At 37.3% G+C, this 14,978-nt stretch overlaps 1 protein-coding gene across 1 annotated transcript; it reads left to right on the plus strand.

The window, feature by feature from the left end:
• The first annotated feature begins 1,039 nt into the window (after window positions 1-1,039).
• On the plus strand, window positions 1,040-13,908 carry SERPINB5 (serpin family B member 5). Its single transcript, XM_026039759.1, has 7 exons — window positions 1,040-1,097; window positions 6,628-6,802; window positions 8,525-8,662; window positions 9,578-9,695; window positions 10,865-11,007; window positions 11,973-12,140; window positions 13,378-13,908. Exons 2-7 carry the CDS (start codon window positions 6,629-6,631, stop codon window positions 13,768-13,770), a joined length of 1,134 nt encoding a protein of 377 aa, XP_025895544.1. The 5' UTR covers window positions 1,040-1,097; window position 6,628; the 3' UTR covers window positions 13,771-13,908.
• The last annotated feature ends 1,070 nt before the right edge of the window (window positions 13,909-14,978 follow it).

The following is a 14,978-nucleotide window of genomic DNA, read 5'->3' on the forward strand; positions in this document are numbered from 1 at the left end:
GCAGGAGGTAATTGCTGATTCCTGTGGCAGGCAGCTAGACTTGCTGACAAGAGAAATGGTGTGGAGAAGAGGTAGGGCACCTTTTCCTTGCCAAGAGCGGAGTACATCTTTCAAATAAAAATAGGCCCAGCAGGCTGTATGAAGATACATCGCATCTTCCACTCATTTCATTCTTTCCTCCTCCCCTTATGTACACCAGGAGGAAGGAACACAGTAGGACATGAAGCCATGGCCATTATCCTGGCCTCTGGGATTGCGTTTTCCCTATGCTGCAGGTTAAAGACAAAAGCCATAGTTTTCTTTTTTTTTGTTTGATCCACACTTCTGGGGACAGCTAGCAGATGGCCGGAAAACTGAGTGCAAAAGTCTGCTGCTATGTAGAAGAGCTTGGCTTCTTGTTGGAAGAAGCGCTCTCTTTGGAGGAACAAGAAGGGCAGATAGATACCTTTCCTTGAGCGTTAGCTCCAGTTGGCCTTGGGCTCCTGAGGTAACCAAATGTGCACATACACTCCTTAACAAAGACAAAGTGAGACAGTGCCTTAATGCATACACAGATGCAAAGTCCCCAGCCGTGCACTCCTACACGTTTTGATTTTCTTCCTGAGCGTCTTTTTCACAATTACAAATTTCTACAAATAGTGGTGATTCCAATGTAACCTGGAGCACTGATTTTGCTCAGAAGACCTTTTAATTGTTCTTTAACTCCTATGCTGTCTCTTCAGGAGTCTTCATTCTTTTTTGCCTGGTGCCTTTTGTAGCGCACTTGCTGAAGGCAACATACAAAGGCTGCTATTTCTTGCTGGAGCATGTTGCTGTGTTCAGCAGCTGGGCTTGCAAGGACAGCTCTGGTGTGAATCATTTTGCTGCTCCAAAGTAGGAGCTGCTGTGAAGAGTGAGTAAGCCATAAAAACAGAAAGAAAGAAAGCGAGAGTGAGAGACAGCGTATATGTGCAAATTAAGATTGGGAAAGTGGGAGTGGTGTCAGCGAGCAGGCAAGCTAACAGATTCTTCTGCTCGGCAAAGTTTCACCACAAGTAGCTAGTTCTTCGTGCTGTGCCGATTTCATTGATTCCTTTGCCACGATTATAACCTTCAAAGTAAGTACAGCTTTTTTTTTTTTTTCTCCCCGATACTTTAATTATTGCCTAATGAGTAGTCAACAAATCTCCATCATGAAACATATTTGTGTAAAGGGAGTGGGATAAAGAAACCTGTATGAAAAGATATATTTTTTTTTCATGCTCTATCTGCATATGGGAGGGACGCCAAAGCCCTCCCAAGCGATTTTATAGAACATTTTTGTTTAATCACAAAATTGCTGCCTTTATCATGCTATGTTCTTTCCCCCAAAAACGATTATTTGCAAATGTCACATAGGTTTGGGAAGTTGAGATTGTAAATACATTAGGAGTTATTAAAATCYTTATAGTTCCTATTGTCTATTGCAAATTACTTAGCCTGTATGGCAAAAAGCAGGATGAATATGATGTTATAAACATGCCCCATGTGTCTAAATAGGAYTTAGGGTGTTTTAGAAGTCTCTGTTGCAGAGGAAGATTCCTCTCATTTTCTGTAGGAGTGTGTATGCTTTGCTCTGCTTGCTTTGACTTATTAATCAAGTGACTAATTCCTACCTGCTTACAATGGAGAATAGGAACTTACAGTTACGAATTTTGTAACCATTTACTTGAAAAATTCACTGACTATTCAGATACAACAAAGCATATTCTGACAGTTTATTTCTCTTTTCTTTATGGAATGAATTTCTTTTTGATATTGCTGATAATTTGTTTTTTTCCACAACCATTTAATATTCACTAAGCACACGGAAGTAAAACATTAGACTTAGAGGAATGTCTGTTCAGAGGAGATTGTGTGCTTGTTAAGTAAACATTCAGCCTGTCAGAAAGCCGCTATTTGTTTAGAAGTAGAAGAAAACRCCTACAAAAATTTTCCATTTCTTTTACATTTTGTCTTCTCTAAATTCCTTCTTTTTCTATTTGCTATTTATGTACATTTTATCTTTTGTACAATGTTTTGTACATTTTATCTTTTCTTCTTTTTCCTATTTATGTTTTCCTTTATCCTCATATTTTCTTTACATGTTTTATCCTTTTTATTTTTTACTATTTTTTAATAAGTACTTACTGTTTTCTAGTAAGTTTGGTATCATTTATCCTCCCAGATGAAAGTTTGCTTAAACTGAAGTGACTACAGTGCTKTCACTCGTTGCTGCTAAGCTGTAAAATAAATGCACACCCCAGATATCAGCCGGCCAACACTTTCTCCTTTTTACCTTCAACAGAGGTATTCTCCTAGAAGGACTGTTTAACCTAGGCAAGAATAAATGATATGCTTCTGCAACATCAGATTATCCCTACCATATAGCTAATTTGTCTGGTACCATATAGCTGATTTGTCAGGTTTCCACACAGATATTGCTATTTTTCTGATTATTGTTTTAAAAGATAATCTATATTTAGCTCTTAGTAAACAAATACATAGAGACAGCCTTTCACTTTGTTGTTGTTGTTGCATTCAAGAATGACTACCAAAAAAAAACAAGTGCAAATCATGTTTTCCTAAACCAGTTCTATAGCCTCTAAAGTATATGAAGGTGTTTCTATAACACCTTGGCCTACTCACAGGTTTAAGCAGAGCTGGGTGGATCACAAGCCACCCGTGTTTAGAATACGCCACAGTGCCGCAGGCCTGTCAAAGTGCTGACACTTCTTTCCTGGGAAAGGAGGGACTCAGCAGGAACTCATGCAGCAGCCCTCTTCAAATTCCTGGTTCCACTTTCTGGCTCCTCCCTGCTTGAGGGTTCCCTGTGATTACTGACTCAGGAGCCCTGTCTGGTTTCTGAGGCTCCTAATGGACACCTAATGGGCCTTCCTCATGAAGGCAGCCTCAAACTCTCTCACTTAATGGGGCTTTTTTCAAAGTCCCATTTAAGTAAATTCTTTTTTTTTTTTTTTTGAATAGAATTAGAATTTTTTAGAATGTCTTTTTTTTAGAATAAGTAAATTCTTTTTTTTTAGAATATGAATATCACGAGCCTATGATTACCATACATCATTATTAAAAAGACTGACCAGGCTCTGACAGCCCAGCAAAAGATGCTGGAATACAGATTATTCTTAGGTATTCAGGCCAACATTCAAGAATGAGGATGAAGCTGATTTTATTTATTTATTTTTCCCCAATAAAATGCCTTGAATATKCATTACTTCAATTGTAGCACTGAAAGAAAGAAATTATAAGGGTAGCTTTATCATTACCAGAAACCAGTTTCATTCAACATGAATGGAAGCTACAGTAATATCGGCAATTACTGRTTGAACAAACTGTAATGAAAGGTTTGCAAGTTACCTTAGGTTTTCAGCTAAAATAAAGGATACTCCTCTCCCTATAAGAACATCAAAGCCTAGAAGACTATAATTCAAGATACTTGAATACCAGTGAGGACAGAAGAGTTTCTAAATGATGTGACAGTTTTTTACTCACGTAAGACTTTTGTTTGATTTTGCAAAACTTTCTATTTGATTTTACTCTTAATCTCTTGCAACCCAAGAAAATAAGACACAGTTAGCACATACACATTTTAAAACCACATTTGCCACACTTGCACATTATAGATTCATTTTYCGGTACCTGAAAATGTTGCAGATAGAATGGCAGCATAGTATTTGTAGTTCAAAATYGGAGTGGAGCAATAAGTGTTCTCAAGTGATGATGATTGCATATTGATTCTTAGTCTTTATGGATAGGTTAGAAGCCTAGAAGCCTAGATAAAATGAGGTCAGCTAGCATTCATATATGATATTATACTCTAGTATAATGTTGTGAGTTTCTGCACATTTCAGTTTTTGTGAAGACTGTAGGTGTCTAATGACAAATTCTTCCTGATTCCTTGCTCTTTTTCCAACAATTTCCTAGTAAAAAATGCCTGGAAAGATGGTACTTGCCCCAAATCAATATATTCTGATTTCAGCTGAAAAAGACAGAGAGGACATAGAAAAAGTATGCACATGTATGTGCATAACTCAGAGACTGAGTTAATGGGGAAAAATAAGCCTATGTAAGCTAGTTCATACACAGSATTTAACACATGCACATGCACATGCATAAAGGTGCATGTCCGTGATGAGCAAGCAGAGAGTATTTTTAAAGTAAGTTTTCACATTTGCTTCTTTATCCCTGTTGTCCAAGCTACTCCCTAAACAACAGTGTCAGGCCTTCACACTGTTTCTCTTTTCTGTTATTGTTGTTATTGTTGTTATTGTTGTTATTGTTGTTTTGTTTTTGTTACTCTTATGACCAAAGCTCTCCTTACRTCCTGAGCTCAGATTACTAGAACATGGACATGTCTTGCCATCACTACCTCAAAAAAAAAAAAAAAAAAAAAAAAAAAAAAAAAAAAAAAAAAGCATTCTGGCAAAACTTCCAGATGTTGTAAAGCATCCTCTTTCATCCTCTTTTTAAGTGAGAATAACCTTTTTCACTAATAAAAATGTTTTATATTTTCCCTTCTCTGAAAGAATTACTTCTTTTGCATTGGGAGGAGATTTATTACCAAACACTTGCTGTAAATACCAACAAAGAGAGTGCTTTRCAAGAATGCAGTGCCTGCTAAGTGTTGATTTTATGCCAATACATTGTTTTTGCTTAAATTGTACACTTAAGCGGTGCAGTGCATTTCAGTAATCTTTTATACAACATCTTTTATAACAAAAGAAGCAAGGTGATTATCCAAGAATGTATAGAGAAGTGAATTACAATAAAACTAAGGACATGTATTTTGTGAAAAGCCCTCTCTAATCAAACACGTCCTACCAGTAAATGAAATAGTTCCTCCTACTGCATGCAGGCAAGATGCATACCCATTCTGGTACTCCCRTAAAAATGTATAAATACCACAGATTATTTTGGAAATCACTACTGTGAAGTACCACAAGCTTCAAAGGGACTACTCCATAGTCTGTCTGTATATTCATATTGGTTTTTCAGCCAAGGTAGGCAATTGGGCAAGTGCACTCRTATGGATGAATTTTCCCATCAAAAAATGCTACACTAAACAGGAATAAGAGTGAATGATCAAGACAGAGATACTGCTGGAGATGTTTTGCTGTCCATATATTGTTTTTACCCTTTTCTGTCTTCTGTATTTTACTTTTCCCACTCAGAAAGTTTTTTTTTTTCTGTCTGGGATGCAAATGATATCAACCAAGTTAGTAAATTTTTGCTGGTACAGTGTTAAGTAGTCTGCTTTTTGAGAGGACTTGCTATTGTTAAGGTGTTGTTATAAGCTCAATAAATCTCTTACCAGTAAAATGCTTTAGAAGAATGCCTGACTTTTCTTCTCATAGTAGGAAGATAAAATAGAAGCCTTAGATCATTGGTACTAGAGCCTGAAATGTAAGTGTAAATAGGCATGTGTTTGGATAAAAGCATATATCTTCATATAATCCCCTCCACACTGTATTTATTACAATATGTTGCCTGGGAGGTTTCCCAAAGATAGAAAATGCTTAAGACTCCATTAGTCCATGTAAAATCTTGGCTCTTTTGAAGTTTCTCTGAGTATTTATCTGTTCTGTTTCTTTTCTGGATCTGTCAATAGCTTTGAAAAAACTATTAAACAGAAATTTTGCTGGCCTAACATCAGACTTATGTTATTGACTTAAATTCTGTGTTCACGCATTAGCTTGGATCTACACTAATATGTTTACCCCAAAATACAGCACCCATATGAAAGCGGTATGGAAGAGGAAAATCTTCCCTACCTTTCTCAGACATAGACTGCAACTATTGTCYCTTGAGCACCACCCTTTCCATTCCTGACTTCGTAGATCATCTACCTGCCCTGCAGCAATTGCSGTTATTAGGCACTGCTAGGAAAATATTTGCAGTTTGAAACCTTGGAAGCAACGAGTGGGTACACAACAGTGTTTACTTAGGAGACTACTTGAGTTTCTACAACAATCTCAGCCAACAGGACCAGACAGCTTTCTGCTGAGTTATAGCAAGACGAGAGCGGGGAGGAAGGAAACATGTCCTTAGAGGAAGGACATGTGCAAAGCTAAAGCTTTCACAGACGATTAAGTCATGAAGCAAGAGATAGGAAAAGATTATGAGATTATTAAAGGCAGGTGTGTGTGTCAGGGAAACCCAGGGCATATGCAAAGTACTTTATAGGTTAACATGTTTTAAGAGTATCAATTCAAAACAGATTAAAGTCCAATTTGATCCTATTTGACTCAGTATGCATGGGTCACCCTATGACCTGTCCATATTTCCTCAAGTGCTTCTGGTAATAGTGTCACCATGTAACATGTGTCATAGGCAGCTTTCATTGATGATGGTGAATCTTACTGAGCCGCTCATTTTCCTTGCTCAGGCAWGGATAAGAACTTCCCTTCTCCACAGAAGCTGCTATGTCCTCTGAAGCTGAGCAGGCTCAGTCAGGCTCTTGCTTTCTGCCCCTGTAGGTTCAGGCTGCCCAGTCCTCATACTGGTGTCCAACATCTTTGTTCACTAAGTAAATCAGTGCTCTGCCCAGGGACCACTGCAGCAGGAGCCAGAATTACGCAGTCAGTCATATCCCTCTTTCCTTTTCTGTTTCAGGATGACGATGGACGCACTGCAACTAGCAAACACTGCCTTTGCAGTTGATATGTTCAAAAAACTCTGTGAGAAGGACAAAACAGCAAATATCATTTTTGCTCCACTGTGTACATCAACTTCTCTGGCTCTGGCATATAAAGCAACAAAAGGTGACACTGCAAACCAAATGAAAGAGGTGGGCTGTCAGCAACCTTTCTCTGTGTGCGCAAGATTATGTGCATATTGCAACTTTCTTATTTATTCTTTTTATTATCCTGCTGGTTGCAGCAGCACTCTAACAATGGTTTCCTGATCAGCCAGACTGCAAATCATCTGAAAATCCTAAGAGGCCACACTGCAAGATTCCACATTTAAAAAGAGGTTGAAAACCACTGGTATAAAGAAAAAGCTTTCTAAAATATATATGAGGCTTTAGGGAACATGGTGTAGGCTGAGTTTTCAACAGTTGGATAAAAACCTTGTCTTCTTTCAGCAACCAGGKTTGATTGTGGTTTCAAATCCCAATCCAGAATGCTACATTTTATAGATATTGTCTCTTAGCTGTTCAAGAAAGCCTAAACTTTATAGAAGTGGAAATAACTTGGCCCTTATCCATCAGCAGTAAGTGTTCTTGGCAGCCCAAGGGTTAAAGTTTTCTCTTTCTCCTATGAAACAGTGAAGACAAATGCAGTGGGGGAGGTTAATAGCTTGGACTATGYTCCTCTCCACAAGCAGCCTGTGGTGTTAGAGGCATTTACAACACCATGGTGCAGGATCACTCCATCCCGATGTGATCAGTGTAGCAGCTCTAGAGGGTAGCTCAGAGAAGCTGCCTCACAGTCTATTTTCTGTCTTTATGAGCAGAGGTTTATATATGCATTTTTCAATTTCCCATCTCAAATTTTCTTAATGACATCCTGCACTCTGAAAATTCAAGCACTGCCCTTCCAATGGGAGAGTTCAGAATATTAATCTGTGCTTAATTTCATTTTCATATGTGTCTGCAGTTTGCTTTGAACCTTCCCATAATATTTTAACATACATTCACAAATAGAGTTCTGCTACACAAATGCAAATGAATTTATGGTTCACATTTTTCAAATGGTATACAAAATGGGCTGACTGCAGATAGTAAGAAGGAACTTGATATGTTTTTAAGTGTGGAATCTCCTATTTTCCATGTGTGTTCTAGTTTCTTCCTGACTCTGAGTCTGTGCACAGTATGCTTGGGTTTTAAATTCTAGATTCAAAGGAATTGAGACGGCAAGCTTACAGTGTAACATCATTTAACAAAGTTGTGCTAGTAGCCCTCCCAGGTTGATGAGTGGAGGAAGTGTAGCTTTCTCCCAAGTTGTAATTTAGATGTCTGATCTTAAAACAATTAGGTGGCTATTTTTGAATAAAAACTGCAGGAACCTTCCCTTCTGTCTCCTCCCTATGATGTGGGGTCAGCAGCCCTATCCTCAGCTCTAACTTTGTCCAGGCAAACAGAATTATCTGATCATTTTTTGCCGAAATTTCATGTTACGTCATGTATCAGTCACAGCAACCAAGACTGATGAAGTGGGACCCTTATATATTGGCTCCAAAAAACTCTGTTTTTGGCGAGGAATGTGAATTTGCTAAAAACATTATAGCACCTACTGCATTTAGTCAACTAAGTTACAGTACCACTATGAACAGCTCTATTGATATCTGTGGATTGTTCATAGGAAAGAAATACATTTGGTTAAAGTTCTAGTAGGATCTTTAGACGTAGGTGAAGTTGTCAAAGAAATTTTTTTTTGAGTAAAGAACAAGAACCAACTTAAATACCAGAAGGCACAGCTCTTGTCACAAAACAAGCAGTATTAATTAAGTTGTTAGAAATGCTTAAATTAAAAAATGACAGTAAGTATTTTCTTGTGTTCCTTAACAGGTACTCCATTTACAAGACGTCAAAGATGTTTCTTTTGGGTTCCAAACAGTAACTTCAGATGTTTCCAAACTCTGTTCTTTCTTTGCCCTGAAAATGGTCAAACGGCTCTTTGTAGAAAAGTCTCTTAATCCTACGACAGTAAGTACTGCAGAAAAGTCTTGTGCTGTGAATGTTTTGGCCAGTATGTTGACAGATTATGGTGTGAGACCTCAAATTTATTCCAAAATAAAGCATCTCAGTTTGGCTGCTAGTCACCTGGGCCCAGATGATTAAGAAAAAACAATCTGCTCCCATAAATGTTTTTAGAAGGTTGAGTTTGCTCCGTGTCCCCAAGCTATACAACTATTGCAACATTTCTGATTCTTTCATTAACATGCATTASGTCAGAAGGCTTGGTAGGTTTGCATGCAAAACTACTTCTGTGCCACATCAAGGTTTTTGCATTCTAAGTAAGAGTCAATAGGAGTGGAAAAAAGGAAGGTGCAAATATGTGAATAGTTCACACACCCAAGTAATTACAGCTGTATAAACTGTATTTTTTTTGAACAAATATAAGGTGGCACAATCTTGGTCTTATTATTACTTAGAGACCTGGCAATTAACTGAGAAAAACTTTGTTTTTCTTCCAAAGGGCTCCAAGCAAGGACAATTTCAGTCTAAAATGTAATGTTTCAGAAAACTTACAGCATGTTTAAAGCTTCTATAATCAGACTGCCTGCTGTTTGTCCTCTGCCACAGCAAATGTCAATATCCATCCACAGCAATAAACTTCCCACCTGCGCTGCTGTAAATAACAGGTGTTGAAGCCAGACATGATGTGAACTGTCTCTCAGTCCTTGCTAAGATAACACTCACTCTTGCTCACTCTTGCAATAACAGCAATACTTTAGTTGATGACATAAGGACACTAAGCTGAAGACAGTCTCGGGAGCAATCTGCTAATGCACCTGTGCAGCCTGGTTGTCACTTTCTGTTATTTAATTGCCATCTACAATAACAAATGCTCTAGCTAATCCACAGTAAAGGATAATTTTGGTTCATTGTGTCTTTCAGGACTTTGTCAACTCCACAAAAAGGCCTTTTCCATCTGAACTGGAATTAGTGGAGTTCAAAGAAAAAACTGAGGAGACGCGACAGAAGATCAATAAATCTCTTTCAGAGCTCACTGATGGTGAGTAGTTTAACACAAGGGATGCTATTTACGTCTTTGAAGAAAGAGGTCTTTGTCCTCATCTCTTTCATCACGCTTTTATCAATAAATATATATTTATTGATAAATAAGATATATAATATATATAAATGTAAATATACATTAAACATATAGTGAAACTAATGGGGCTACACCTATCACTTGGATTAATAAGGATTAGCAATGTTAGCATATTTTGCAATCATTAAATTTACTGCTGCAGCTTTTCTAAAGATAGAAATGGGAAACTTTGCATAATCCTTGTGGAAAGTTGTTCACATTATAGCTCAGCAGGCTAGTCTGGGAGAACAACAGCTCCTGGCTGTGGAGTTTCACATCAAGCCCAGGCCCAATTTCCTTTAAAAGTTTTATTTTAATGGCAAATATTTGCTGGAGACTGAATTTGCTGTCAATTGCCCTTGGGTAGTACCAATATGAGAATATAGGTACATGAGTCATCTCTGTTCCTTCCCAAGCTGGAGCAATGTAGGTGGCCTTGTGGAAGTGCTGTGCATTATCTATCTGGTCTGTGCCACCTCCACGCATGAAGGGAGAACTTCCATCCCCARTGCTTATATTATAACTCAGTGTCTTTTTTTGTCTTGAGTAGATCTAAAACGGAGTGGGAAGGGATAAGAATTCTACACTCTCTTTGAAGSCTATTGTAGTATTTGGTTATGGACTGTAATCAGAACAACATTTCTTGTTATTCTGGTTATTTTATTCTTGTGTATCACTCTAGAAGCAAGGAAGAGGTAATCTGGAACTTCCCTTCAAATTTTGCTCTCCAAATGTCAAATGATGCATTTCTTACACCTATTGAATTTCACTGACAATTCAGTACCATCTTTAAGGTACTAAGCAAAAGCAGTAGACATATTTTGGATTCCATGCTATATAAGCAAAGAAAAAAATAGTCATTCAGAAGATCAGTCTGGAACCCAAATTTCTCACCTCAGATATTAAACTAGGGTTAAAGGAGTAAGATTTTCTTTTTGGATTTTACCTTAAAGTCTCTAATCTGTGAAGTACAGGACACAAATATTTTAATTCAGTGCAGTGGTTCTATATTCAGCTCAAGCAAATAATATATTGATAATATATTGATAATGTACTGTTTATATTCACAATCTGCTTAAATATCTTCACAGGTAAAATGGAGAATGTTGTGGATGAGGGGAGTATAAATGACCAGACTCAGATCCTCCTAGTTAATGCAGCTTATTTTGTCACAAATTGGATGAAGAAGTTCCCAGAGGCAGAGATCAAAGAATGTCCTTTTAAAATTAACAAGGTAATTTTTGAAAAAAAAAAAAAAAAAAAAGGGATACTATTTCTAATCAAAAAAACATTTTCTGTTCTGACATTTTTTTCCTGGCATTCATGGACTCTAACAAAATTGTGACCAGCAAATGAATATAGTGACCAGAGAACCAGCTTTAAACCAAATATCTTCAGCTTAATAATATTCCTGATTCTATACCCCAAGAATATATTCATACATATATATATATATAGTGTGTATATATATATGTACACACACACACAGAAAGTCATATATATATATATATATAGTGTGTATATATATATGTACACACACACACAGAAAGTCTCAGGTTGAGTAAAAAAAATTAATTTTGAAATTAGCAAACAACTTCAACTAAAAAGGTTTCTAAAAATAAAAAAGTTAACACTATGATTTTTAAGTGAAAACATTGCAAACTCTTTTTTTTCTGAAGTGATATTTTCCTACTGAATTGGAACTTTAAAAGAATTTTCCACTTGAATAGAGGAATTTGTTGGTCTTCCACATCAAATAAAGAGCTTTTGTTTGTTTTGTTGTCAAGTCATTCATGAAAAAAAAATGGCTTTGGGTAAGCCTGATTTTTTTTTTTTTTCTATTTCCAGTCCTAAACCAAAATGTCAATTATTTGTATTGAACAGCTTGGTCTTCAGTCCTGAGATTTGCTCAATTCTTGACACTTACTGATTTTTTGATGCCCTTTAGACAGTACAGATTGTAGTCCTCAGTAAAACAGATATGAAGAGCCACTCATATTAGGTAAATTTCTAGGGTACAATATGATGCAATTCCATTAACTAGAATTCTGCTCCCCTGGTTTCACTACATACAAAAGCCAACAAATTTCCTCATGGTAGCACAACATATCACTCCCACCCAAGCTTACAAACTTTTCTCTCTCACTGTCTTAGCTGTGAATTTAAGGAATGCTAGGTCATTTCCTCTGTGTTTTCCAGACTGAAACTAAACCAGTGCAAATGATGAATCTTGAAGCCACTTTCTGCCTTGGCTATGTAAAAGAATTGAAAGTTGCAATCCTTGAGCTTCCATGCCTTAACAAACATATAAGCATGCTCATTCTGCTGCCAAAAGAGATTGAAGATGAGACAACTGGCTTGGAACAGGTGAGAGAAAAAAACAGAATTGATGCAATGCTTCTCCTTGAAACAGCCCACTTAAAATGAGCTGATCTTATGAAATGTCTTTGTTAATTACAAAGTATTTAGAAGGAAACAAAACGTAAATTTCCTGTGATTTTATCTTCTCATTCTGCTTCTCTGCTCCTGGTGTCATTATTTGTCAAGTCATCCTTTCCATTATGGTCGATGCTGAAGCAAGATATTATTTTAGAAAGGATATRCACAGAGACAGTTAAGACAGTTATAAAGTGCTGAAAGTGCTCATGATACACTTTCAGGGATCTATATATTTTTGATATTCTCTCACAAAGATTAAATTTTCATGTTAATTTTTTTTTCTTTTAAAAACTTCTTTTCTATAGCAAAATATTTAAGCTTATGTTTACTGGGTTTTTAAKAGCACTGAACTTATTTACTTAAGTGTCCATTACCTAAAGAACAAATATTTTCTACAGCAGTTCGCTATTTAGTTTAATTTAGAAAATTACAGATCACATTTTTACCTTTTTTCRAAGTTTAAAGATCTAAGGGGCAAATGACCTCACTGACTTCTGTGTAACCTACTATCACTGGCCCTAAATTTCCAAGCATGAAGAATTCGTCCCTCTGGTTGTAAGGCACTTTGTATGTAGGAGGAAATTACAGAATATACAGTTTTTAAAATGCAAACAAGCCCTTCCCTTCGTACCATTTTATCATGGGACCAAGTCCTATATCCCCACTTCCCAGATTTTAAAAATTATTGAAACAGATTGCATGACTGATCACATGGTCTGGATTTGGAATCTTCTATGCCAGACCAACACTTTCATTACTTAGTATGGTCARGAAACAAGACTTTTGCACCTGTCAGCCAGCTATGTGTAATCTGGGTCAAGAGTGTCTTTCTCTGCATCCTTGCTCTGGATGTTGAGGTAATCACAAAACAAACATAAACTTGTAAAGTACAAATAGACAGGATATACACATTCAATTGAGATGCTCCAGGAGGCCATATCCTATAAAATAAATAATTTATACATCAATATAACTGAGAGCATAATTCAAACTTGAACACTCCAACTGTGAATTAAAAAAGCAGAGGTTACCTTTGGGGCTTTTTTTATTGGGTGTTGACAGGACTGAAGACTGCAGGAATGGTTCTTTTTATTATTTATTTATTTATTTGTTAAATTCTTTCCTTGAAATGACCATTAATTCCTTTCTTACTTTATGACTTTAGCTGGAAAAAGCACTTACACCTGAGACATTATTACAGTGGACCAATCCCAGCATGATGGCCAACACCAAAGTGAATGTATTTCTTCCGAAGTTTAACATAGAAGGTGACTATGACCTGAAGCCACTTCTGGAAAGTCTGGGCATGACAAACATCTTTAATGAGACTGCATCTGATTTTTCTGAAATGTGTGAGACTAAAGGTGTTGTTTTGTCAAAGATCATCCATAAAGTCTCTCTGGAAGTAAATGAACAAGGTGGTGAGTCCCGAGAGGTACCAGGATACCGGATTCTGCAACACAAAGATGAATTTAAAGCTGACCATCCATTTATCTTCTTATTTAGGCACAACAAAACTCGCAATGTGATTCTTTCAGGCAGATTCTGTTCTCCTTAAGTGGGGCATATTGATTAAAAAAAAMCCACAATTACATTTATGGTTATACATGTTCCTGTAAAGCTTGGCATGCTGACTATCATCTTTGAAATGAAATCCAAGATGTTTATATATCAGCAKTGTAATACAATGTACTCTACATATGCAGCAGAATTAGTTTGTCTCCTTTTGCTTCACTCCCTTAAATTGAAGGATTCCTACTATGGAGATTGCATTGTATTTTACCAGGAGGCATCCCAGTCTCAGCATCAAGTAAATTTTGTTCCTCAATGATACCTCTTGCCCTAAAACAAAGAGAGAACCTAGAACCCATTTCTGTTGACTGGGAACTTGCAAGGACTCGGGGAGGAAGAGCCATAGGAACAGCAACATCCCTGTTCCATAGTCAAAAGACTCTCCCTCATGACCCATGCTCTGCGGATTCCTACAGCCTGGGAGGGGAAAATGTGGACATGTGGTGTTGTAGCCTTGCTCTTGCACCAAGCTGCAATCTGGCAGTCCAGGGTGCTCAATGGATTCCTGTTAATGCACAAGGAAACAGTGCTCAAGTTCTGTGGGGCAGCTGAACAGCTCAGGGTGGAATGAGAATCTCTATCTGTGAAACAGCAGCTGTGTTGAGACCCATGGGTAGAAGAGGCAAGAGGTACCACGCATGGAATGTACAACCATATCACTCTTCTGTGTGAGTGACAACAGTTTGTAGGTTGGAGAGTCTAATTCCTCTGTGTGGGATTTTTTCACACATTCCCCATCAACCAGGGAAGAGGGGACCAGTTCACTGTACCTAAGAGGACTCTTGGTGAATCTATCCTGAGAAAAGGAAGCTTATGCAACTCTAAGGTAGAAATCTGTTGGCATAGTTGTAGGAGTGCAGCACTTTTCAGGAACAGTTTGCCTGTCAGTTCTAATTTTGGTTTGGACATTAAGGAGGCTCCATACAATTACTYAATGCCTGAGGGATGAGAAGGAAATGAGGACTTCAATTTGAGTGGGATTAACATTGTAATTATCAGTCTCCAAATTCCGTATGCTGTCATGGTAATTAGATTTCATTTCTATCTAAAGGCTGCCTGCTGCATATGTTCAGTACTGGTTTACCTAATTACTCTTCAGAATAAAGCACTACAAAATCTGTGTCAAACGTCTGTAATATCTCTAGTGTCAGTCTGATATCATTCACTCTTGATCTCCGGTAGATGATATAGAAC

This window comes from Nothoprocta perdicaria, unplaced genomic scaffold, assembly GCF_003342845.1.
Source record: "Nothoprocta perdicaria isolate Ctin4 unplaced genomic scaffold, notPer1 scaffold_24, whole genome shotgun sequence".
NCBI classification, from domain to species: domain Eukaryota; kingdom Metazoa; phylum Chordata; class Aves; order Tinamiformes; family Tinamidae; genus Nothoprocta; species Nothoprocta perdicaria.

Excerpts from the sequence above, each read along its gene's own strand:
- SERPINB5 (XM_026039759.1), top strand. The coding sequence starts at position 6,629 with ATGACGATGGACGCACTGCAACTAGCAAACACTGCCTTTGCAGTTGAT. Across the intron at positions 9,696-10,864 it reads TCTTTCAGAGCTCACTGATG|GTAAAATGGAGAATGTTGTG; the intron begins GTGAGTAGTTTA and ends ATATCTTCACAG. Across the intron at positions 12,141-13,377 it reads AGACAACTGGCTTGGAACAG|CTGGAAAAAGCACTTACACC; the intron begins GTGAGAGAAAAA and ends TTATGACTTTAG.